Below are 23,362 nucleotides of genomic sequence, written 5' to 3'. Positions count from 1 at the left end.
TGGGAAGTAGCTCTTTCAGCACCACAACCTAGCAAATGCTTTCTGGTTCAGAGACTATTTCTCTGCAGCTATTGCCATTCACCTCCAACAACCCCCCCCCCCCCCCCCCCCCCCCCCCACACACACACACACTCTCACTCCCAGCCAGAGGAGCTTATCTGGGTATGAGTAGTAATTATGCTTTGGCCTCCAATTTGTGACCACTGATGGTCAGAAACTGTTCCAGCTCTTCCTGGCAGTTCTTAAAGGGCTTGAGCTCCCAAAATAGAAGCCAACTGCTTCTATAGCAATATAGCAGGGATGTGCTTGTTAGTTCTTCAGGCAGAAGACACAGTGACAAGGTGAAAATTCATAGTTTGGATGAATAACCTAGACAGGCTATAAATGGCCTATGTGCTATATATTTTACAAGCCACATACAGTGTAATACAGGGATATTAAAGGATGTCACAAGACACATGGGGCAATTCTATAACTGGGAGCCACAAGTTAGGTGCCTATGCATAATGCTGAGCACTAATTCTATAATGGCATCTTGGCACCGAGATTCCATTATAGAATACTAGTGTAAGTTGCCATTTCAGTAGCATCCGTAAATGTGCGCACCTACCTGCAGCACTTTAGCATGTAACTTAAAGTATTCTGTGAGTTACATGTATAAATATTGGTCATGCCCATGCTCCTCCCCTGTGCCCCCCCATGTATTTTCCACATTAAGCAAGTTGCATCCTACTGGTGTCCCAAAATTGACTACATATCAGGAAGGAGAAATTACTTTGATAGTAAATTGTGCTATTTTGAATGGAGATCTGAAATTATATGTAAACTGGGTTTTCCCAACTTTGCTGAGATATTTAAGGCCTTGAAGTGCGAGAAGTCATATCTTGAATAGACTTCCTTGGAACCAGTGAAGAGAATTTGACTGTGAGCAATGCTCTTGGAGGGGAGGGGGGAGATAGGGAAGAAGAGATTTGGGTTAGAAAGATTAAAGACAAGTTTTGGTCTTGTTAATTAGGATTTCCTATTGTATATGTTATCCGTGTTTCAATATGTACCATGGTGTTAACTTTTGTTACAAGGAAGTCTCTGGATGATATGTGCTAATATCATTATTTAGCTAAAGAAGCATAACAACTTGAGAAGGTGGGGACGGGGGTAAAGTGGATTAGGGGGGGAAAAGTTGTTAAACCACAGATCTGATGGCTGTTTTGCACTATCTTTAACCCTGTTACATGAGAGGTTATTGCAGCAATGTTAAGTTTATATTTATATGGTTTATTGTCTTTGTACTATGTCATCAATAAAAATATTGAAATATAAAATTAGAAGTAATAATGTTTGGATTGAGATGGACTGCTCCCTATAGAGAAAATGTATGGTGATGGCTAATTTAAAGTAGGGATGGACTGGGCTGTCATTTGTATTGGCATTGGCTATGTCAATATCCTATGGTCTTGTATATCATTAAAACAAGAAGAAAAGATATGAAAATTATTTTTTTTGTTTGCTGAGAGTAGTGCACGTTTTTTTGAAAGTGTGTGTCCTGTTTGGAAAAAGGGCACACACTTCGTTTTAGTTTAGTTTATTATTTTATATTCCGTATAATTAACTATATGGATAACAAAATCACATACATAATCATAAATCACATCCTGTACAACTAAAACAAAAACAATAAAACAAAAAGCATTCATCTTACACAAAATAAACTGTTGCTTAAAAGAGCTTCTGCAATTTGATTCATCTGCTCAATGAACTGAAAAGACTTTACAAAAATCTATTCTAAAATGATTCACAAAACGTGTCTTCAACAGTTGTTTAAATTGAGTTGTATCATTCATTGTCCTGATTTGTACAGGTAAATTATTCCAAAAAATTGGTCCCGCTACAGAAAAAGGCCTTTGCCCGGTTTTACCTGCATAAGTGGGAGCCCCACCTAAGTCCCACTCATGCTCCTCGCCTGTGCATATCCCCCTTGCAAATATGTGCAAAATAGTTAAGGGAGTATTTACAGATAGCACTTAGGTACTTTTCTAGCACCTACTCTGGTATTTGTACACATACTCATGTGTGCTGGCATTCTAAACATTTCTGTGCAAATCACGCACATAAATATAGGCACCCAGGTTATAGAATTGACCTTTTGCATATACAGCACTGGACCCCACAATTTGCAAATTCTTTCATCAGAACACTGTGCTTTTTTATTTATAGAGGCAGAGAATCTTGTACTGCAGTATAATGATGGTACTAGAAAGGACGTGATTTTAAAAAGTTGGATCTCCTGAGCTACTAAGGGTTTATGTACACTTTCTTTTAGAACACCTTCTGGTTTGGTTTGGGAGCTGCTACCATCTTTCTTATACCTGCTGTAATCTTTGCTGTAAAATTAGCCAAATTCTATCGTAGAATGGATACTGAAGATGTATACGATGAGTAAGTATGGATTAGAGACTTTGTATTGAAATTGAAATAGCTTCCATTTTTTCCAAATATTATGAAGCCAGTATTTAACTGCCTGGGGAACTTATAATGTGAAACATGTGGACTGTTTTAGATTAAAAGTATGTTCTGTGGCACTGTCTATTGAGGCAGTGCTGCTGAATATACATGCACAATTTAGAACATCCAAGACAGACATGTCAATTTATACCTGCTATTTGTACGGGCAATTCCAACATATGGGAGATAATTCTATAACAGGAAGCCAAAATTTAGGTACCACATTTCCATGGGTAGTGAGCCTAAATGTTCTTATGGAATGCTAGAATAAAACTGCAACAGTGCGCCAAATTTAGGCATGCATATTTACAACAGGTTTATGGCTCATGAAAAAGTTAGGGTGTCTTTTACAAAACTGTACTAGCAATTCCCACACCACAAATGAGAGGAAGCCCATAGGAATTGAATGGGCTTCCTCTCATTTGCCGCAGCGAGAATAAAACAGGCCCTTAGTGCCTAAATGTGACATTTACACGTGTAAATTACACTATTCTGTAACTTACACATGTAAATGTCAGACCTGCCTATGCCAGCTCATGCTTCACTTACAAATATGCACTAAGCTATTGTAGCGTGTAATTCTCAGAGGACAAGCAGGCCAGTTGTATTCTCACAGCTGGGTGATATCATCCAGTGGAGCCTGGTGCGGACGCTGACTAGTGAGATGAATATAGAAATTTCTAGCAGCATACCACCTTGCATGAGCTGGTGCCTTCCCGCCCGACACACAAGCTCGGGTCCCTCAGTCTTCATTTTTCTACGAAGCAGAGTGGACACGTCATTGTGTTCTCTCGGTTCATTTTTTCTCTGCTTTAAAAGTGCCTTCCTGTGTAGGTATTTGTCCCTTTTGCAATTATTATATCGTTCCTCTTTATGTTATTCTGTTACCTTTTTTTTAGTTTTTTCAGCTCTTCGTTTCCTTTCTTTTTCGCAAGTTGCTAGGCCCATTTAGGCTGGAGCACTGACCTCAGTTTGAATGTTGCCCTTTTTACAGTTCACAATTGAGGAGTTTCATTTGGCCACAATTCTTTTCATTATGTCCAAAAAAGACCCCCAGTAGCTTCAAAAAGTATGCCCAGTGTAATTGGATGATTTCCACGACGGACCCACACTCTTGGTACATTGAGTGCCTTGGACTTGACCATGAGTCTAACTCATGTTCTCTCTGTTTACAAATGCAATTCAGGACACAGAGGGTGCAGCAGGTCCAACTGGAGAGACTTTTTGGCTCCTCGAAAGCCAATCCATTAATCCTTGATGGGTGCTAAAATTCTGACTACCACAAGGAGTGCACCAGCATCAAGGAGGTCTTCCTTCTTTCAGCATTTTGCACTGCAAGTAGGTCCTGGAACTGGTCAGCATCGGATCCGACAGAGTGGGCGCGTACAGGTTCAAAGTTGTCCTTGGCACTGAAGGACCGCTATGCTGACCATCAAGGGAAGCCCAAGAAGCATAAGCATTGGTCTTTTTCAATGCATCATGCCTGGAGTTCCAGGGCATCGGCATCACTGGTACCTGAGAAGCAGTAGGTGGAGCACTCCCCCTGTTTGGTAGAAGCGCCGGTGCGCACATCTCTGAGCAGCAAGGTTTCAGCTTCCAGATCGGCACCAATACCACCACAGGATTGCCTCTCTCCCAGCTTCCCCGCTTTTGCCAATGCCTTCTTGCAGTGAGCAGTTCCAAGCCATGCTCAGGAAGGAGTTGGCACAGGTACTGCAGTTGCAATCTGCTCAGGCAACGAGGGTGCTTGCGCCAACTTCAGATCATCCCATATTCTTCATGAGGCTCCATTCATGCTTGTGGAGAGATCCTCAGCGTCAGCTAGTAGAAAGGTGCTGACATCAACTCATAAAGGTACCACTTTTGACGTTCGGGCAAGGTAGCTTCCCCGGAGTCTGAGAGTAGGGCTGTACTTTGGCACTCCACAGTGCATGGACATTGATCCACTAAGCCAAGGCAGGCACAGGCTCAATCATTCTGGTCTGAGTACAGTGAAGAGTCTGACTAGGGACCACTCATGGAATTCAGAAGAGGTCCCTCATTATTTTTCAGAGGAGGAGTCTTATGGGGTACCTTCTGATCCCTCCCCACCTCAAGAGTGACGTAAATCTCTATCTGAGGGTCTCTCTCTCACCGGTTTTGTCAAGAAGATGGCATTGGCCATCCCATTTAAGTTGGAGTCAGAGGAGGAGCCCAGGGCAGACATATTACCTGTTCTGGTTTATGAGTCACCACATAAGGAAGAGGGGTCACAGTACCATTGCACCCTATCCTTAAAAGATGCACCGACAAAGAACTAGGAATCTCCCTTCTCAGTGCAGGTCACACCTAAGAAGGTAGATATGCAGTATCGTATCCAGAGGTTTTTAGATTTGAGAGGGCACAATTGTCTCACCACTCTCTGGTTGTCGAATCTGGCCTCAAACAAAATAGGAGCTCCTTCGTCTTCCATCGGCACTTCCTCAAATGGTGGTGCCCATCCCTGCCCAGTGCATCACAACATACAAGGGATTGACTCACAGCCCACTTGGCCACCAGGGCCCTATTTGAGGGGATGCTAGGGGGGCTGGAGACCCACCGGATCTCCAGCCCCCCCGAACTTGGGTCAGAGGGGTACTTGGGGCCTGGTGGTCCCATTGACCTCCAGCCCCTGTGTTTGACAGGCCTAGACCTGTCAAATAAGTGCGAGAGGATTGTGCCTGAGAGCATACTCAGGCTCAATCCTCCCGCACTTTTACTCTATGATCAGAGAGAATAGTGTGCTTAAATTTGCATGCTATTATCTCTGATCATAGGGGTGATAAATCCCCATGCTGCTCCAGTGCTAATTTGTAGAGCGCTGTTTGGAACAACACAGGGCTTTCGATCATCTGCCCAAGAGTGATTAGTACTTGGCAGGTGGAAAACACTTACACCCCTGCCTTATCTCCAGATAGCTCTTTTGGTCACACAGCTTCACAGATAGTGAGTTGCATGACTCCTCAGGGTACAGAAGGTGGTGGGGGCTTCTGCTGTAAATTCCTTTCATTTAATTAGTCCACAGTAAGAGAGGTGATAGAGAGCACCTTCCCAACTGAAGTTGTAAATTCCTTTTTGTTCAGGACTGCAACTGCCCCCCCTTCAATGCACAGACATTCATAGCTGCCTGTCTCTGATCTAGAACCAGTGATTCAGGAGAGGTTGGCAGATGTACCTTGCTGAGGAGACAATATTTTGGGGGACAAGGTGGAGGAGGTCACTGATCTCATAAAGAAACCTACTGATACCATCCAGATCCTATCTTGACAACCTCCAGCTGCAGCCTCTTCATCTAGAACGTTTTCAAGTGGGCCTAGGCAGCGACCCTACTACTCTCAAAAGCATAGGTTTTTGCCACCTTCTCGCTCTACCCAGAACCCCACAGGCCCAGCGTTTTCGGCCTTGCCAGTCCTGACCTCAGAAGTGACAGCCGGCCCCAAAATCGAAGCAAGGGGTGAGCTTTTGACTGGTTCCAGGAGAACATAGTCCTAAAAAACAAATGGGCAAGCACTTCACTAGTCCCAGTAAAACAGAAAATGAAGAAGCAGACACGGTAGAAGATGAACTTACAAGTCTTTATTGTAGAGAGCACCGGCCGTGTTTCACCTAGCAGGGCTGCTTAAGGGTGATATAATACTGATAAGCATATGAAAACATAAGTTAAACCAAGTTGCAAACAAAATAAATCAATAATTATAAACAAATAAAACCATATCAATATAAAATTGAAATAAAATGAATACTTAAACTGGTCAATAAGTACATACAAACATAAATATTATACATAAAACCAAATAAAAAAAGCTTGTATATGCTTAGTAACATGCATATAGAAATATAATACAAAGAAAGTGTATAGGGAGCCTGTTATGGTGTTCTTACATACCCTCAAGGAGTTATCCTCTCACTTTCCCCAAGGTAGGAGAACTAGGGTGTGGTGCAACCTCCCAGCTAATACTGAAATAGCCATTAAAAATCATCAGTATTAAAAAATCATCAGTATTAGTAGTTAAGTCAAGAGGTGTGTATGCAGCAAATCAAAAGTAAAGAGAAACTGGAAAACAGCTTCCTAGAGTATCAAACTGAAAGTCTTTGTTCATTCACAAGCATATGCTATTCCTGGCTTGGAAGATCTGGCTTTAAACCTTGACTGGCGCATATGACATAAAACTTTATTAGCACTGTTCATACAAAATGATGCCTTGAAAAAGTGAATAAAACCCATTAAAAGTGTTCAAAAATTGTAAAAACCTCATATTATGAGAGGGACATCTTCTCTTATCTAGCACTGTCAGTTAAAAATAAAAGTGAAACTAAAAAACGCCATTAAAAGCTACAATTCAAAATGTCTGCAGTGTAAAAGAAAAGCAAATCTCATAAAACCTTTAAAATGCTCGTTTTTGAAAAAAGAAAGACAGATTCTTGAAGGGTAAGCAGTCCCCAATAAGCACATATCAAAAAAGTGTACATTGAAAACATAAAAAATTGCGACTAAAAACAGCAAAGATGGCTGCTGTGTCCAAAAAATGCCCATAAAATCCTTTTAAATGCTCATTTTTTAAAAAAAAAGAAAGGCATATTATTGAAGGGCAAGCTGTCCCCAATAAACAGATATCAAAAAAATTGTACATTCAAAACATTTAAAAATTGTAACTAAAACTGGCAAAGATAGCTCTACTTAACCATAGCAGCTGTTTTGCGAATGTTCATTTTCAAATGGGATTGTAAGGCCTAATTCTCAATGGCATCTATATGTTGTTGAGCATTGGACATAATATCATTAAGTATGAATGTGGATGAAGAATAAATTGGAAGAAGAAGAGTAATATCATCTGCAGAAGTACGCGAGCTTTCTTATAAGCTTTGTAGAGCCATTCCAAGGGAATTCATCAAAATAAATCATTAAAAAGAATTGGAGAGAATGGGGAGGCCTGAGGGACTCTACATGTGGCTACCCATGAATAAGATAATGAATTAGGCTAATAGTTAATAACCTAATGGTTAGTGCAGTGGCTTGTGAACCAGGGGAACCGGGTTCTATTCCCACTTCAGCTCCTAACCCTCCATTGCTCTAGGTACAAAATAAGTACCTATATATAATATGTAAACTGCTTTGATTGTAACCACAGAAAGTCGGTATATCAAAAACCCATCCCCTTTCCCCTTTCATTTAGTAAACAGAATTTCAGTTTCTCAGTCCCATTTTAACAGGCAGTAATATGGAGGGGTTGCATGCATCAAGCCCTCTTTTGTTGGGTCCCACAACCCCCACAAGACTTTCCTTTTAGAAAAAAGGTTGGAAGACTTGATCTCCTTATGCTATGGAACACCTTCTTCCCTCCTTACCCCCCCCCCCCCCCCCCCAAGTATCACACATTAAAAGCAAATGGTGCTGATGAGTTCCTTCCATAAGATACTTCATTTGCCTAGCCATTTCTACGGCAAAACAGAGCCATCATGGTTATAACAAAATTCCTGGAAACTCCCCAACAGAGTAATAGTCACTAAAAACCAACCTTGTTGAGCAGTTTCTTCCCAGTAGTGGTAACTGCCTTCTGGAAAGTTCCTGAGCATTTTGGTGAGCTCTGATGAGGCACCAACAACTTTTTCTCAGGAAGTAGCCCATGAGAATTGGTTTGCCTGATAGCTCCCACCTTTTTTTCAGACAGATGAGTTGTTGGCATTTTCTTTCTTTCTTTCTTTCTTTCTTTCTTTCTTTCTTTCTTTCTTTCTTTCTTTCTTTCTTTCTTTCTTTGTTATAGGTTCTTTTCTTTCACCTATAAGGTTATGTGTAGCAGCTACATTGTTCAGCTTATTTATTCAGATGTAGGTTTAGAGCCTCATTTCTCTGACAGAAAGGGATCATAGCTATGGTACTGTCTATTCAATTGGAGTGCTGCAAGTTTCTGTACTGATACTTTTGTTGTTCAACACGTTCTTAGATGATCCAGAGATGGGATTGACAAGTAAGATAATCAAATTTGCAAATGACACAAATTTTTCAAAGTGATTAAAAGAGCTGAGGATTGTGAAGATTTGCAGGGAAATTGGGCATCTAAATAGCAGATTAAATTTAATGTGGATAAGTGCAAAGTGATTCACATAGGGAAAAATAATCCCAACTACAGCTACAAAATGCTAGGTTCAGAGGAGTCACCACTCAGGGAAAAGATGTTGGACTCTTTCAGGATAATATGTTGAAAAAGTTTCAGCTCAGTGTGTTGTGGTTTCTTAATGAGCAAATAAAATGTTAAGGATTATATGAAAAGAGATGAAGAGCAAAGCTGAGGATATCATTATGCCTCTGTATAAATCCATGGTGTGTCCGCACAGATAAAGTGCAACTAGAACAGGTTCAGAAAAGGTTGATAACAAAGGTAAAGGGGATGAAACACTTCCCTTATGAAGAGAGGCTAAACAGGTTAGACCTTTTAGCTTGGAGAAAAGATGGCAGAATGGATACGATAAACGTTTATAAAATTATGACAGGTAGAACGGTTTAATAGGGAATAGCTGTTTAACCTGTCAAACAAAAGGACACTCTATGAAACTAATAACTCACAGATTGAAAACAAATAGTACAAAGGTGTGTTGTGGGATTTTTTACGCAGGTGATAATCAAGCTGTGGAATCTGTTAAAGAAGATTTGGCCAGAGTAGACAATGTTGCAGGATTGGACAAGTTCCTAGAGGAAAAGTCCAGAAAAAAAATTATTTAGCCAGGTAGACTTGGGAGAGCCATTATTTTCCTTGGAAGAGGAAAGCACACTTATTTTAAGATGGTCTTCTTTTTGGAACCTCAGCTTAGTAATGGGGTTCTTACTTCCATTCTCTTAGTTTTCCCTGATTTTGGTCTCTTTAAGGGCCCTGATTTGATGATTTAGAAGAATGTCCCTTTGCCTAATACCCTCTTCCTTTGGAGGGTAGTATCTCTTTTCTGTCCAATTTCAGATTTATTTCTGACTAGAAAAAGCAGTTTATGTAGGCCAGGACAGGGACTATCATTCTCAGGTTGGGCATATGCCTCTCTGGAGGTGATTGGTTTCCAGTTCTTCCTAGTTTGATTAGTCTCTTTCGGCTGGGTCTGAGTCCTAAAAATGATGCAGCGATCGCTAAAGCATTGATTTCTAGAGGAATCAAAGAGGTGATTGCCTCAACTTGCAGCAGCAAGAGTTTGCTGGTGTCAGAGAACTAATGAGTCCCAAATCTGTTTCCATAGGCTTAGTGAAATGGGAGTAACTAGCGAGGTAATTAAATTTGCTGATGACACAAAGTTATTCAAAGTTGTTAAATCGCGACAGGATTGTGAAAAATTACAAGAGGACCTTACGAGACTTGGAGACTGGGCGGCTAAATGGCAGATGACGTTTAATGTGAGCAAGTGCAAGGTGATGCATGTGGGAAAAAAGAACCCGAATTATAGCTACGTCATGCAAGGTTCCACGTTAGGAGTTACGGACCAAGAAAGGGATCTGGGTGTTGTCGTCGATAATACACTGAAACCTTCTGCTCAGTGTGCTGCTGCGGCTAGGAAAGCAAATAGAGTGGTGGGTATTATTAGGAAAGGTATGGAAAACAGGTGTGAGGTTATTATAATGCCGTTGTATCGCTCCATGGTGCGACCGCACCTTGAGTATTGTGTTCAATTCTGGTTGCCGCATCTCAAGAAAGATATAGTAGAATTGGAAAAGGTGCAGCGAAGGGCGACTAAAATGATAGCGGGGATGGGACGTCTTCCCTATGAAGAAAGATTAAGGAGGTTAGGGCTAATCAGCTTGGAGAAGAGACGGCTGAGGGGAGACATGATAGAGGTATATAAAATAATGAGTGGAGTGGAACAGGTGGATGTGAAGCATCTGTTCACGCTTTCCAAAAATACTAGGACTAGGGGGCATGCAATGAAACTACAGTGTAGCAAATTTAAAACAAATCGGAGAAAATTTTTCTTCACCCAACGTATAATTAAACTCTGGAATTTGTTGCCGGAGAAAGTGGTGAAGGCGGTTAGCTTAGCAGAGTTTAAAAAGGGGTTGAACGGTTTCCTAAAGGACAAGTCCATAAACCGCTACTAAATGGACCTGGGAAAAATCCACAATTCCGGGAATAACATGTATAGAATGTTTGTACGTTGGGAAGCTTGCCAGGTGCCCTTGGCCTGGATTGGCCGCTGTCGTGGACAGGATGCTGGGCTCGATGGACCCTTGGTCTTTTCCCAGTATGGCATTAATTATGTACTTATGTACTTGTGTAATAGAGGCTGTATAGATCCCCAGGTAGTCCAGTGAGATAAAAAAAGAGAGCAGATCCCGAAGAATGGTTCTCACATGCACAGTTCCTTTATTAATACAAGCAGCTGACATGGTCCACATTTTGCCCACAAATGGGCTGCTTCGGGGGTTAAAAACTAAAAATATAACATATATATTTATTTATTGCATTTGTATCCCACATTTCCCCACCTGTTTGCGGGCTCAGTGTGGCTTACAATACATTGTGAATGATGGAAATACAATTTCTTACAGTACGATTATGGGTTACATTGTGAAGAGTTATGGGAAGACAAAGTCAAAGTCAAAACATCATTTGGGGAGTAGAACAATGGAGTGTAACAATGGGGAAATGATAGGTCGATAGAACAATAGCAAGAGAACATTAGGGTATAACAATTTTATCTGTGGGTAGAGTTTTTAAGTGTAGTGAAAATACGGGGGAAGAGAATTCAGAAGAGAGTGTATTGGTGCATTTCTGTTAGTGTGTATGGACTTCATGTGTTTTGATCCTTGCAATAAATTGTCTCTAAGAGATGAGTTTTCAATAGATACAAATCACATTCAAAACAGCTAGTCATCCTATATAATAATTCTCACCACCAACGTTCTAATGTGTAACTGCCTGTGTCTGTGGCTTCTGGAGTTGCTGAGCTAGGCTCCGTAGCCAGGCTGACGTCACTCACAGCTGATTCCCAGGCAGGGGGAGGAGCAGGGAAACATGTGGAGCAACTTGCTCCACGTGTTTCCCTACTCCTCCCCCTGCCTGGGAATCAGCTGTGAGTGCGCTGCTCAGCGGCGCATCAAAAAACGACAAGCGCAGCACCACAGACAGCCATCAGACAAACCCCCACCCTTGGTGCATCACCCAAACCCACCCCCGGCACATCAAACACCCCCCCCCCCTCCCTGGGCATATCAACCCCCTCGCCACCCGCAGCTGCCACTGGTAACGCTGTCCGGCCGCTTCTGCTTCTCCTGTTGAGCAGCAACGGCCGCTACAAAAAGAAAAAAAGTCATAAATGTTTTTAAACATCAAGCACGGCAACGCACACAGCCATCAGGCATTGGCTGTCGGCTCTGCAGCCGCTCCTCCTCTTCCCTCCATGTCACTGCCCCTGGAGTAAGACCCCGGAGGAGCGCAGCAACGTGAGAGGCAAGAGGAGGAGCGGCTGCAGAGCCGACAGCCAATGCCTGATGACTGTCTACGGTTCCACGCTTGATGTTTAAAAACATTTATTGCTTTTTTTCTTTTTGTAGCTGCCGCTGCTACTCAACAGAAGAAGCAGCAGCAGCCGGACAGCGTTTACCAGTGGCAGGTGCGGGTGGCAAGGGGGTTTGATGCCCGGGGGTGGTAGGGTCGCTGGACATGGGTGGCTGCAGGGGGGGCAGGGGGGGAGGAGGAGGGGAGGGTCGCTGGACATGGGTGGCTGCAGGGGGGGGCAGGGGTAGAGGAGGGTCGCTGGACATGGATGGCTGGATGGGGGTGGGGAGGGGGTCCTGAGACCAGAGGGGGGGGACCTGCAAGAGGGGGGGCACTCACTCACTGTCTCTCACATACACTCTCTGTGACACACTCTCTGTCTATCACACTCTATCTCTCACACACACACATAGAGGGGCATAATCAAACGCGAACACCCATCTCCATGGGCGTCTATGTCCAAGAACGGGTACGTGAAGGGGCGGGCCAGACCGTATTTTCGAAAAAAATGGGCGCCCATCTTTTTTTTTCGATAATACGGTTTGTGCCCGGCAAATGCATCGGATTTGTGCGGATTTGAGCTGGGCAGTTTCGTTTTTCAGCGATAATGGAAACCAAAGGCGCCCAGCTCAAAAATGAACAAATCCAAGGCATTTGGTTGTGGAAGGGGCCAGGATTCGTAGTGCACTGGTCCCCCTCACGTGCCAGGACACCAACTGGGCACCCTAGGGGGCACTTGTAACAATTAGAAAAAAAATTAAATACCTCCCAAGTCCCTAGCTCCCATCCCTTGGGTGCTGAGCCCCTCAAATCTCCCCCAAAACCCACTGCCCACAACTACACCATTACCATAGCCTTTATGGCTGAAGGGGGGCACCTACATGTGGGTACAGTGGGTTTTGGGGATGGTTTGGAGGGCTCCCATTTACCACCACAGGTGTAACAGGTAGGGGGGGATGGGCCTGGGTTCACCTTGGTGAAGTCCACTGCACCCACTAACAACTGCTCCAGGGACCTGCATACTGCTGTGATGGAGCTGGGTATGGCATTTGAGGCTGGCATACAGGCTGGAAAAAAAAATTGTTAAAGTTTTTTTTTATGCTGGGAGGGGGTTAGTGACCACTGGGGGAGTCAGGGGTGATCATCCCCGAATCCCTTCGGTGGTCATGTGGTCATTTAGGGCACTTTTTTGGGACTTGTTCGTGGAAAAAAAAGGGTCCAATAAAAATGACCCAAATTCGCGCTAAAAATGCCTTTCTTTTTTCGATTATCGGCCGAAGGCACCCATCTCTCCTTGGCCGATAAACACGCCCCAGTCCCGCCTTCACCATGCCTCTGTCAACTTTGCCCGTTTCCGTGACAGATTGCAGTTGAAGACGCCCAAAATCAGCTTTTGATTATACCGATTTGGGTGCCTTTGCGAGATGGGCACCTATCTCCCAATTTGGGTCGAAATCTGGGCGCCCATCACTTTCGAAAATAAGGCTGATAGTGTCACACACACAGAGACACTCTGTCTCTCACACACTCTCTCTCTCACACAAACACACACACACTCTGTCTGTCTCTCATCCTCTATCTGACACACACACTCCATCTCTCACACACACTCTCTCTCTCTCTCAAACATACACTCTCCGAAGAAAACCTTGCTAGCGCCCGTTTCATTTCTGACAGAAACGGGCCTTTTTTACTAGTAAAAAATAATACAAACACAACAAAATAAGATTACATGCAAATTGTGTGGGAACCTTCTCATATGGTGTGCACAGACAGGATTTAATAGTTGAATTGTATCAACTGTATTGGTTCATTCGTATGATAATCCATGCATCATCCACACATATCCTATATAATAATTCTCACCACCAATGTTCTAAAGTAGCTGCCTGTGTCCGTGGCTCCTGCAGTTGCTGAGCTACGCTCCGTACTCCTCCCCCTGCCTGGGAATCAGCTGTCAGTGCGCCGCTCCCTGCAACAGGACAAGCGTGGCACCGCAGACAACCCCCCCCCTTCGGTGCATCACCCTAGCCCCTCTCCCCCCGGCGCACATCACCCAAGCCCCTCCCCCCCGAAGCACATCACCCAAACCCCTCCCCCACGGCACATCAACCAAGCCTCTCCCCCCCCAAAGCACATCAACCCCCCCCCCCCCCCCCAGGCACATCAACCCCCTCGCCACCCGCAGCTGCCAGTGGTAACGCTGTCCGGCCGCTGCTGTGTCTCCTGTTGAGCAGCTGCGGCCGCTACAAAAAGAAAAAACCCATAAATGTTTTAAACCTGAAGCGCGCACGGTAGACAGCCATCAGGCATTGGCTGTCGGCTCTGCAGCCGCTCCTCCTCTCGCCTCCACGTCACTGCCCCTGGAGTAAGACCCTGAAGGAGCGTAGCGACGAGAGAGGAGGAGTTGCTGTAGGGCCGACAGCCAATGCCTGATGGCTGTCTGCCGTGCCGTGCTTCAGGTTTAAAAACATTTTTGGTTCTTTTTCTTTTTGTAGCAGCCGCTGCTGCTCAACAGGAGAAGCAGCAGCAGCCGGACAGCGTTACCATTGGTAGCTGCAGGTGTCGAGGGGGTTGATGTGCCCCGGGGGGGGGGGGGTTGAGTGATGCGCCCAGTGGGGGAGGGGAGGGTCGCTGGACATGGGTGGCTGCAGGGGGGTAGAGGGAGAGGAGGGTTGCTGGACATGGGTGGCTGCAGGGGGGGCAGGGGAGAGAGGTGGGTCACTGGACATGGGTGACTGCAGGGGGAGAGAAGGGTCGCTGGACATGGGTGGCTGCAGGGGGGGCCGGGGGAGAGGAGGGTCGCTGGACATGGGTGGCTGCAGGGGGAGAGGAGGGTCGCTGCACATGGGTGGCTGTAGGGGAGAGGGAGGGGTGAGGGGGAACCTGAGACCAGTCACTCACTCTCGGTCTCTCACATACACACTCTCTGTCTATCACACTCTATCTCTCTGTCACACACACACACACAGTCTCTGTCTCTCTCACACACAGTCTCACACACACAGACACTCTGTCTCTCACACACTCTCTCTCTCACACAAACACACACACTCTCTGTCTCTCTCATTCTCTCGCTGACACACACACTCCATCTCTCACACACACTCTTTCTCAAACATACACTCCGAAGAAAACCTTGCTAGCGGCCGTTTAATTTCTGACAGAAACGGGCCTTTTTTACTAGCATCACAATAAAATACATCTTATAAAGGGCTCCTTTTACTAAGCCACACTTGAAAATGGATGCTTTATGCTGTGTGGTTGGTTTCTGAGTCAAACATGTGCAAATCAGTCAGATGTTCAGTGAAAATCCTATAAGGGAAGGATGATTTTATTGCATCCACAATCTAAAAGACTAGATGATGATGTTTTTTTGTTTTTTTTTTAGGGGGGTGGAGGGGAGGAATGATTTTCCTTTTACATGATTTTCGCTGTAGGGCCTGCTTATTTTTTGCTATTCAGTGATAAAACACCAAAAGAAGTGCTATCTGTAATTGGGTATTTCGTCTTATTCATTTGAACTTGATGTACCGCTAATCGCATTTAAAAATGCAGTAAAGCAGTTTACAGTTTCATAAAATAGTAGCCATATATGGATACTTGAGAATGGTATTGTAATCTGCTGTCTCTCTTTCTTCACTTTGGGAAACTTGATGCATATTAGGCAGGGGAATTGAATTTTTCAATCACTGAAATGGTGCTGCTATATATGAGATCTTACCTGTTTCAGATCTTGTACTAACCCATGTAGTATTTTCTTGTCTTCTCTTTGCAGTGGAGTGGAAGAGTGGTAAACAATGCTTGAAATATAAGGTAAGTTATAAACCACTACTCCCCCCCCCCCCCCCCCCAGATTTTATATATGGTGTTTTGTGTGTGTAAATTTAGCCATGCACCCAATTTGCACATACAATTTAATTGAATAATGAGCAAATCAGCGCTGATAATTCAGCAGAAACAAGCAATTATTGACACTAATTGGCAATAATTAAAATTTGCACATGTATCTTTTTAGGTGTATTCTATAAAGAGGTGTGTATAAATTCTAGTGCACAGACCTGAAAAGAGGTCGTGGCCATGGGAGGAGTATGGGCTGGTCGGAGTTGTTCCTGCAATTTATGTGTACTATTATAGAATTAGGAGGACCTGCACCTAAATTGGTGTAAATGATCACGCCTAAATGTAGTTGCGGTTCTAAGCGCTGTTCTGTAAACCACACTTAACTTTTAAGCATGGTTTATAGAATAGCACTAAGCGATATTTTTTTAGGCATCATTTATAGAATCTAGTCCTAAGAGTGCAATTCTATAAGGAGCCACCTAGTTCTGGGCAGCAAAAATGTGTGTAAACAGTGATATTCTAGGCATTTTTATGTGTAATTGGCCACTTACAGGCTCATTTTCAAAGCACATAGACTTACAAAGTTATATATGTTACTATGTAACTTTCTAAATCTTTGAAAATGAGCACCTTAGGCACATAATTGACCTCTTCTAGAATATTGAATAGTGGAAGAGTACATGTCATGTTTTGATGGCATGTACTTTGCTGGTGGGTGTGTTCATTGGGTGGAGTTTGAGCGGAGCATAGACAGAGCACACAAATATGTGCATAAGTTATAGTTTGCTGTAATTTATGCTTGTTCTTGCTAATATTTAGGCGTCAACATTTATACCAGTTATAGAGCTGTGTATGTGATAAGGCCATAAATGTAAGCATCTTGTCTGCTTCTTGCACTAGTCAAACATATAAACGGCAAGTGACCGTACTCACTTGCAAATGCGCAGTACAGACTTCCCTCTCTGACCCGCCCTCACGTCATGACGTCAGAGGGCGGAACAGAGAGGGAAACGGAGTCGAATTGTCGGACGCCACCGCTGCCGCCTGGAAAGGAACATCGCGCGAAACAACCTCCCCCCTCCCCCCCGTCACTGCTCCCGCCCCCCCCTCCGTATCGGGTCCCCTGCACTGACCTGACAGCGCCTCTCACCTCCGCCTCTCATGGAGGTGAGAGGCGCTGTCAGGTCAGTGCAGGGGGCCCGGCACAGAGGGAGGAGGGAGCGGCGGTGATGAGGGTAGCTGGACATGGGGGGAGGGCAGGGGGGAGAGGCCATGGTTGCTGGACTTGGGGTAAGAGCAGGGCACAGAGGAGGGTTGCTGGACATGGGAGGGGGGGAAGCCAAGGGAAAGAGGAGGGTCGCTGGATATGGGGGGGAGGATCGGTGGACGGGGTGAGGCCAGGGGAGAGAGGAGGGCTGCAATACTCGCCAGTTTTTACGGGCTTAACAGCTAGTATTCTATAAAGAAAAGTAGGCATGTACTATTCTTTATGGAATAAGCTTGAAATAGATGTTTGCTTACCCCCTTATCCTATAAAGTACACACATACAGTTACATAGATTCTTTACATGCTGATGTTTGTAGTTCTTTTAGCTATTTTGGCTTTTGAAATCTCTAACAACTTGGGTTTTTGAGCATACTTTTTATGAAACATGTTTGGTTGAAATTCCTTTTTTTTGCTCTGTACTGACTAGTTTTATCATAAATTTTCATTTCTGGTTTGTTATTAGTTTATGTATTGATAATTAAGTTGAATTAAATACTGGTGAATTGCTTTTAAACCTGTGGTACCAAGCAGTATACCAAATTAATAAATCAAATCAAATTATGTGCCAATTATGCACATAACTCATTAGACTAATGGTAGAGACATATGTTATGTGTGCATATACCAGTGTAAGTAAAGGTAGCACTGTCTTTGTACAGTGTGTTCATGTTTCAAATTCTTCTGACCTCAAATATATTTTATGAACATTTTTTTGTACCTTTTTAAATTTCAGCATCAGAAACACTATCAGATAGGTTTGGAGGATCTGCACTCATTTTTCCAGCTCTTGAAATATTCCTTACTGATGCACATATCAAGGTCTTGGAGTCTGGAAAACAATTAGGGATATGCCATAATCCTTTTGTTTCTCTTGCCCTCTGTACTTTTCAGTGCTTTTGTTCAACACTGTAAAAGCCCATTAGAATTTTAATTTCAGATACTTTTTTTATTTTTCTTCAAAGCTGGTCTCGCCTCACATTTTGTTGACCCTGATAACTTAGATTGTGAGCCCACTAGGGACAAAGAAAGTACTTGTGTATAATATGTAAACCACTTTGGTTGTACCACAGAAAGGCTGTATATCAAATGCATGATCCCTGCCTTTAACCCTTATAGGTTCTAAAACACTTGTGCCCAGATGATTGAAAGCCCCGCGCTGTTCCAAACAGCACTGTAAAAATAGCACTGGAACAGTGCGGGGCTTTACCACCTCTATGATCAGAGATAATAGCATGCAAATTTATGCGCGCGATTATCTCTGGTCAAAGGGTAAAGTGCAGGAGGATTGTGCCTGAGCATGCACTCAAGCACAATCCTCCCGCACTTGTTTGACAAGTCTGGGCTGTCAAAAGCCCTGATCTGCCAAACACAGAGGCTGGAGGTCTGTGGGACTACCAGACCTCAAACAGCATAGCCCTGGTGGCCCCACCAAACCCCCCACCCTGAGCCAGCGACACAAGGGCTGGAGATCCAGTGGGTATCCATTTCTCCTAACCCCCCATAGCATCCCCTGAAGAAAAACCCTAGTAGCCCAGTGGGCCGCAAATCAAGCCACCCTGACCTGGTGGTCTAGCGGCCCTTTTTCCCACCCCCTGTACCTTTGTTGGAGGAGGGATGTAGACTCCCTCCTCTTCTAGCAGCGCCGCTTCAAAAAATGGTGGCACCCAGCCCTGCCCAGTGCACCCAGGAATGCGCTGGGCATGGCAATGTAAGTTTCTCTCTTATATGGAGTGAAGCCCCCCCCCCACCGCATCCCAGAATGCACTGGGTAGGGCTGGGTGCCGCCATTTTCGAGGCGAAGCTGCTGGAAGAGGTGGGGGAATCTACCTCCCTCCTCCAACAAAGGTATTGGGGGGGGAAGAGGGCCGCTAGACCATCAGGTCAGGGGGGCTTGATTTGCGGCCCACTGGGCCACCAGGGCTTTTTGGGGGGAATTCTAAGGGGGCTGAAGACCCACCGGATTTCCAACCCCCCTGAACTTGTGGGGGGGGGGGGGACTAGAGGTCTGCCGGACCTCCAGCCCCCATGTCACTGGGTGGGGGGGTTGGGGCTCCTGTGGGGGGGGGCTGCATTGGGGGGAATGGGAGCCTGCTAGCTTGCAAATGCATGCTGGACAGGGCTCACCATTCCTCCAGCTCTGAGCTGGCATAGGGTTTGCCACAGACTGCACATCAATATTTGGTGCGCGGCGCTGCTCGCTGATCATTGTGGAGGAGTGTGTTTGGCACACATTTGCATGCTGCTTGCACTAAGAGCCCTGTTTTGCATGCTACTTGCGTTCAGAGCTTCACGCGCATTGTTTCACGTGCTCAGGGGGCTCTAATCATGGGGTGGTAGTAAATGCAGGCGCTAGTATGGCGCTAATAGCTTCTAGCACCTGTGTTTGCTTTTGATCGTCGGCGCATTGGTGGTAATTTACTATGGATTAGCAGGCACTAACATTGTTAGTTCATGTTTAGTTGCCATAAGGCAAAAACTGAAAAACAGCCAAACACAATCCTAAAGGGTTGTGTAGAGTGAACATACAGCAATGAAAAAAAGGTGGACGGAAGTAATAATTGCTGTCGGTCCCTAGAGAAGTCTAGTCAGCTTAAAATCAATACCCCTGAAACTATGATTTAACTGAGTGGTTCCTGATGAAGCCCTGGTGTGGGTGAAACGATTTGGGCCCCGTTGAATGAAAATCAGCAGTTGATATGTGGGGTTGTCAAGCCAGCCTTGATAAAGCTAAGTTTATTTATGCCATGCTGTAGCTTGGAAAAGTTTGGTTACTCAGTAATGCTTTGAAACCTGTGCTCTATTATGGGCAGTTTGGATTGCGAGTAGGTGGGAAAGTTTACCCCATGAAAGAAACTAGATCACGGACACAAAAATCTTATATAGATATCAGTGTCCTGTTGATCAGACCTTGGCGGAAGCCTCGGTTTCTGAAGGTATTTCCCACCTTTTTTTCATTGCTGTATGTTCACTCTACACAACCCTTTAGGATTGTGTTTGGCTGTTTTTCAGTTTTTGCAGTATTAGATTACGTAATCAGGATTAACAGCCCATACTGTTCTTTTGGATATTCTGAAAACCCAACTGGTTGGGTGTGCCCAGTTCAGTGTACCCCAGTAGTCCTCCTGAGTATATTTATTTTATTTTATTTATTGGTGACTTCACTTGGTTGGGGGGGAGGAGGAGGGGGGATCCAGCAGCAGCGACTCGTCTCGGGGACAGTCCAGGGAGGGCGGGGGGAATTGGGGATCCATCCATCATCAGGCAGAGGCAGGCAGTAGGCTCTGTCGCAGGGCAGGGGGCGCAGCGGCGACGAGTCAGGGGGGGGGTCCAGCCGCGGTGAGTGGCGACTCGGGGTCCGGGGAGGGCGACGGTGGGGGTTTAATGTCATCTTACGTACTTCTGCAATTGCTGCTCTGCTGCAGTGCTGTGGTTTTTTAAAAACTTTTTCTCTCTCAATTCTCTCGGTCACGACGGGACGGGCAGCGAGCGGTGACAGTAGTCTCTGCTCTCTCTCGTCTCTCCAGTCGGCGACGGGGGGGGGGGGGGGGCGTGCTGCAGGCATTTAAAAGAAGCCTGCAGCCCGCCTCCGCGAGGCTTCTATTGGTCCAATTGGGTGGTTTTTGATCCAAATTGGACCATTTAGAAACTCCACAGGAAAACCGCCCAATCCGCACCGCGGCTGCGGAAAACTGCCCGATCCCCCGCAACCCGCATCTTTCAATATTTTCCCGCAACCGTTGCTTGGAAACAGCCCAATTGGGTGAGAAAACCGTACACCTGGCAACACTGGGCACTGCCCTTCTTGCTCCCAGAGGTCACCTCTTCCCCCACCTCCCAGACTTCCTGTCTTGTTACCTGCCTCGCTATAGGTCCTCTATTCTTTAGTGCCTCCCCCTTACTTATCCCTTTCCTAACTTGCCTGTGCTTGCAGCTCTTCTATACTTCCCATCACCCTCCCCCTACCTCCTATTCCTGCTGTGCTGGGCCACTAACCGTTTGTGCTTGTGACCACCTAATGCTGGGTCACTGTCCTTTTTCCATTGCCTCCTTTGTATTTTCTAAATGACTATCCAAGACTGAGGCAATTTTGTAAAGTTGTACTGAATATAAATATTTGCATAATGGAAATCGTATTTTATAAGTTAAATCTAATGGAATATGAATATTTTTTGAACCAACCACATGCAACATAAGAAATATCTGGAACAGGTACAACTGCCATACCCTACCATCGAAGGTCCATCATGGACGGTTGAAATACCAACTTCTTAATATAATTCAGGCATGAGCGTAAATCCAAAATCCCCTTCCTGTATCAGAGAGAAGACTGATGCTGGATGCCTAACTTTATAAATTATTAGTAATAAGAGGAATTTAGAGTAGTATAGTTTTTGTTATTTGAGTTTGAGAGCCATCTTTAAAGTTACTATTTACACTTCAGTGCTGTATTTAAACATAAGAATGCATTTTGAGTGAATTCTGTTGCAGAATGTACTGTAAAGGATCTATTAATTTTGATTACTGTATCAAAAATAATAGTACCCTAATCCCATACTAAGGTTCAGAGTATTAACTTTACTGCACATGATACTTACAGTTTGGCAATATTCATGGTAAGTTTTTCATTCCTGCCAACAAATTGAAGTTCAAAATAAAGTAATCCCAAAATGAAAGGTAATATCTCTTCTGTCGTACATTACTTGTTATATTTTTCACTGTGGTATCAAACTTTGAGAATATTTACATAGAACAAAAGTTATGTAGCATCTTTGTATATAGTGTTCAGAGTTATAGATTTAATAAAAAGTTTCTATTTTTACTGTAAGTTGAGAAAGTATATCCTAATTCAATAAAAACAATTTTTACACTATTTGGTTTGACAGTTTTTTACATTTCTTAACAGAACATTTCATTCCTGTAAATGTGTGTAGTTGGTTGTCTAGAGATAAGCGCTACACCCTACTGGCCCAATAGTTTCTTACCATCAACCACCTTCCCATGGGCCTCCTATATTTTTGCATAAGCTCCTCACAGCTAATATCTATTTAATTAACTTTAAATACTTACATTGCATATTTATTTAGATCTCAAAATCTTGAAGTATAACCTTGGCACACCAGCACACACCTGAAGTCTATTTTCTGAAGTTTACTTTATTGAATAAAAACAGATAATTTACTCACAGTCAGATGTTCAGAAGTGTTGCCCCAGGGCACAGAGACTCCGTAATTCTGAGAGCTGTATCAGTGGTTGGAGTTAGAAATCTGAAGAGAGGCAGCTTTATTGCAGAGGTGAAGGCGTAGGTGGCTGGTGAGGTTGAAGCAGAGGAGCAAAGGGTGCGGGCAGCCTTAGGTTACACAGAATTTTTCTCTTCCTTTCCCCCCCCCCCCCCCCCAGGAAGTCTCAGACTCATGCATCTCCTACTTTGCTGATGTCCCCGAAAGCTTTGGCTAACTACTTTGGTGGTACACTAGGAAATGTGCTGCTACTAAGCTGATGATTTAAATAAGAGGAGTAATGAACTTTGGAGTCTTTTTACAAAGGCATGCTAGCTATGGGCATCTCTAGTGCTTAGCGCACGCTTATCATTAGCATGTGCTAAAAATGGTAGCACAACTTTGTAAAAGACCCCCTAAGTTCACATTCCCCTTTTACATAGCCATATAGTTACAAGAAAATGAATTCTACTAGGCAGAACAGTGATGGGGAAAAGTGAGCATACCAACTGCATCAGAGGATCACTGTTTTAACCTCTTTAGCAACCATTTCAACACAAAACAGGCCATTTAGATGCTGATTGCTTATTAGGGGTATGCATTCATGAGCATGGAGCAGAGGAGTAGCCTAATGGTTTGGGAACCAGAAGACCCAGGTTCAAATCCTACAGCTGCTCTCTGTGGACTTGGGGAAGTCATTTAACCCTCCATGCCTCGATAGAAGGCAATGGCAAACCACTTCTGTATCATGCCAAGAAAACCACGAGGGGAATCCCTTGTTATGTGGTTACTAGGAGTCAACTCAAGGGCACATCTGGATAGCCAGATTCATGAACATGCATACAGTTCTTTTGGGCAGTTAAAAATGTAAGTGCACACAAATTACTGATATACACATATACCTATGAATTAATACATATACAATCAATTAGCATGTTTATAGTTCTTGTGAACAATGCATGCCTAAAAATGAATAGGTGAAACATGCAAAAACAATGTCCATTGTGCTGCTTTTGTTGTGTTTTTTTAGAATTTTCTTACTCTTT

General features: G+C 44.2%; 1 protein-coding gene across 1 annotated transcript in view; it reads left to right on the top strand.

Moving 5' to 3' along the window:
- The window catches only part of PROM1 (prominin 1), a 330,624-nt gene extending 312,382 nt beyond the window's left edge, over positions 1–18,242 (top strand). The window contains exons 22-24 of the mRNA XM_030191212.1: positions 2,321–2,436; positions 15,769–15,806; positions 17,834–18,242. Of these exons, the coding sequence (XP_030047072.1) occupies positions 2,321–2,436; positions 15,769–15,787 (135 nt within the window). The 3' untranslated portion in view covers positions 15,788–15,806; positions 17,834–18,242. The remainder of the gene's footprint in view (positions 1–2,320; positions 2,437–15,768; positions 15,807–17,833) is intronic.
- Positions 18,243–23,362: the final 5,120 nt, after the last annotated feature.

Source organism: Microcaecilia unicolor, chromosome 2 (genome assembly GCF_901765095.1).
Source record: "Microcaecilia unicolor chromosome 2, aMicUni1.1, whole genome shotgun sequence".
Classification (NCBI taxonomy): Eukaryota; Metazoa; Chordata; class Amphibia; order Gymnophiona; family Siphonopidae; genus Microcaecilia; species Microcaecilia unicolor.
The sequence above is the reverse complement of the archived record's forward strand: the minus strand, read 5'-3'. Positions and strand labels throughout refer to the sequence as shown.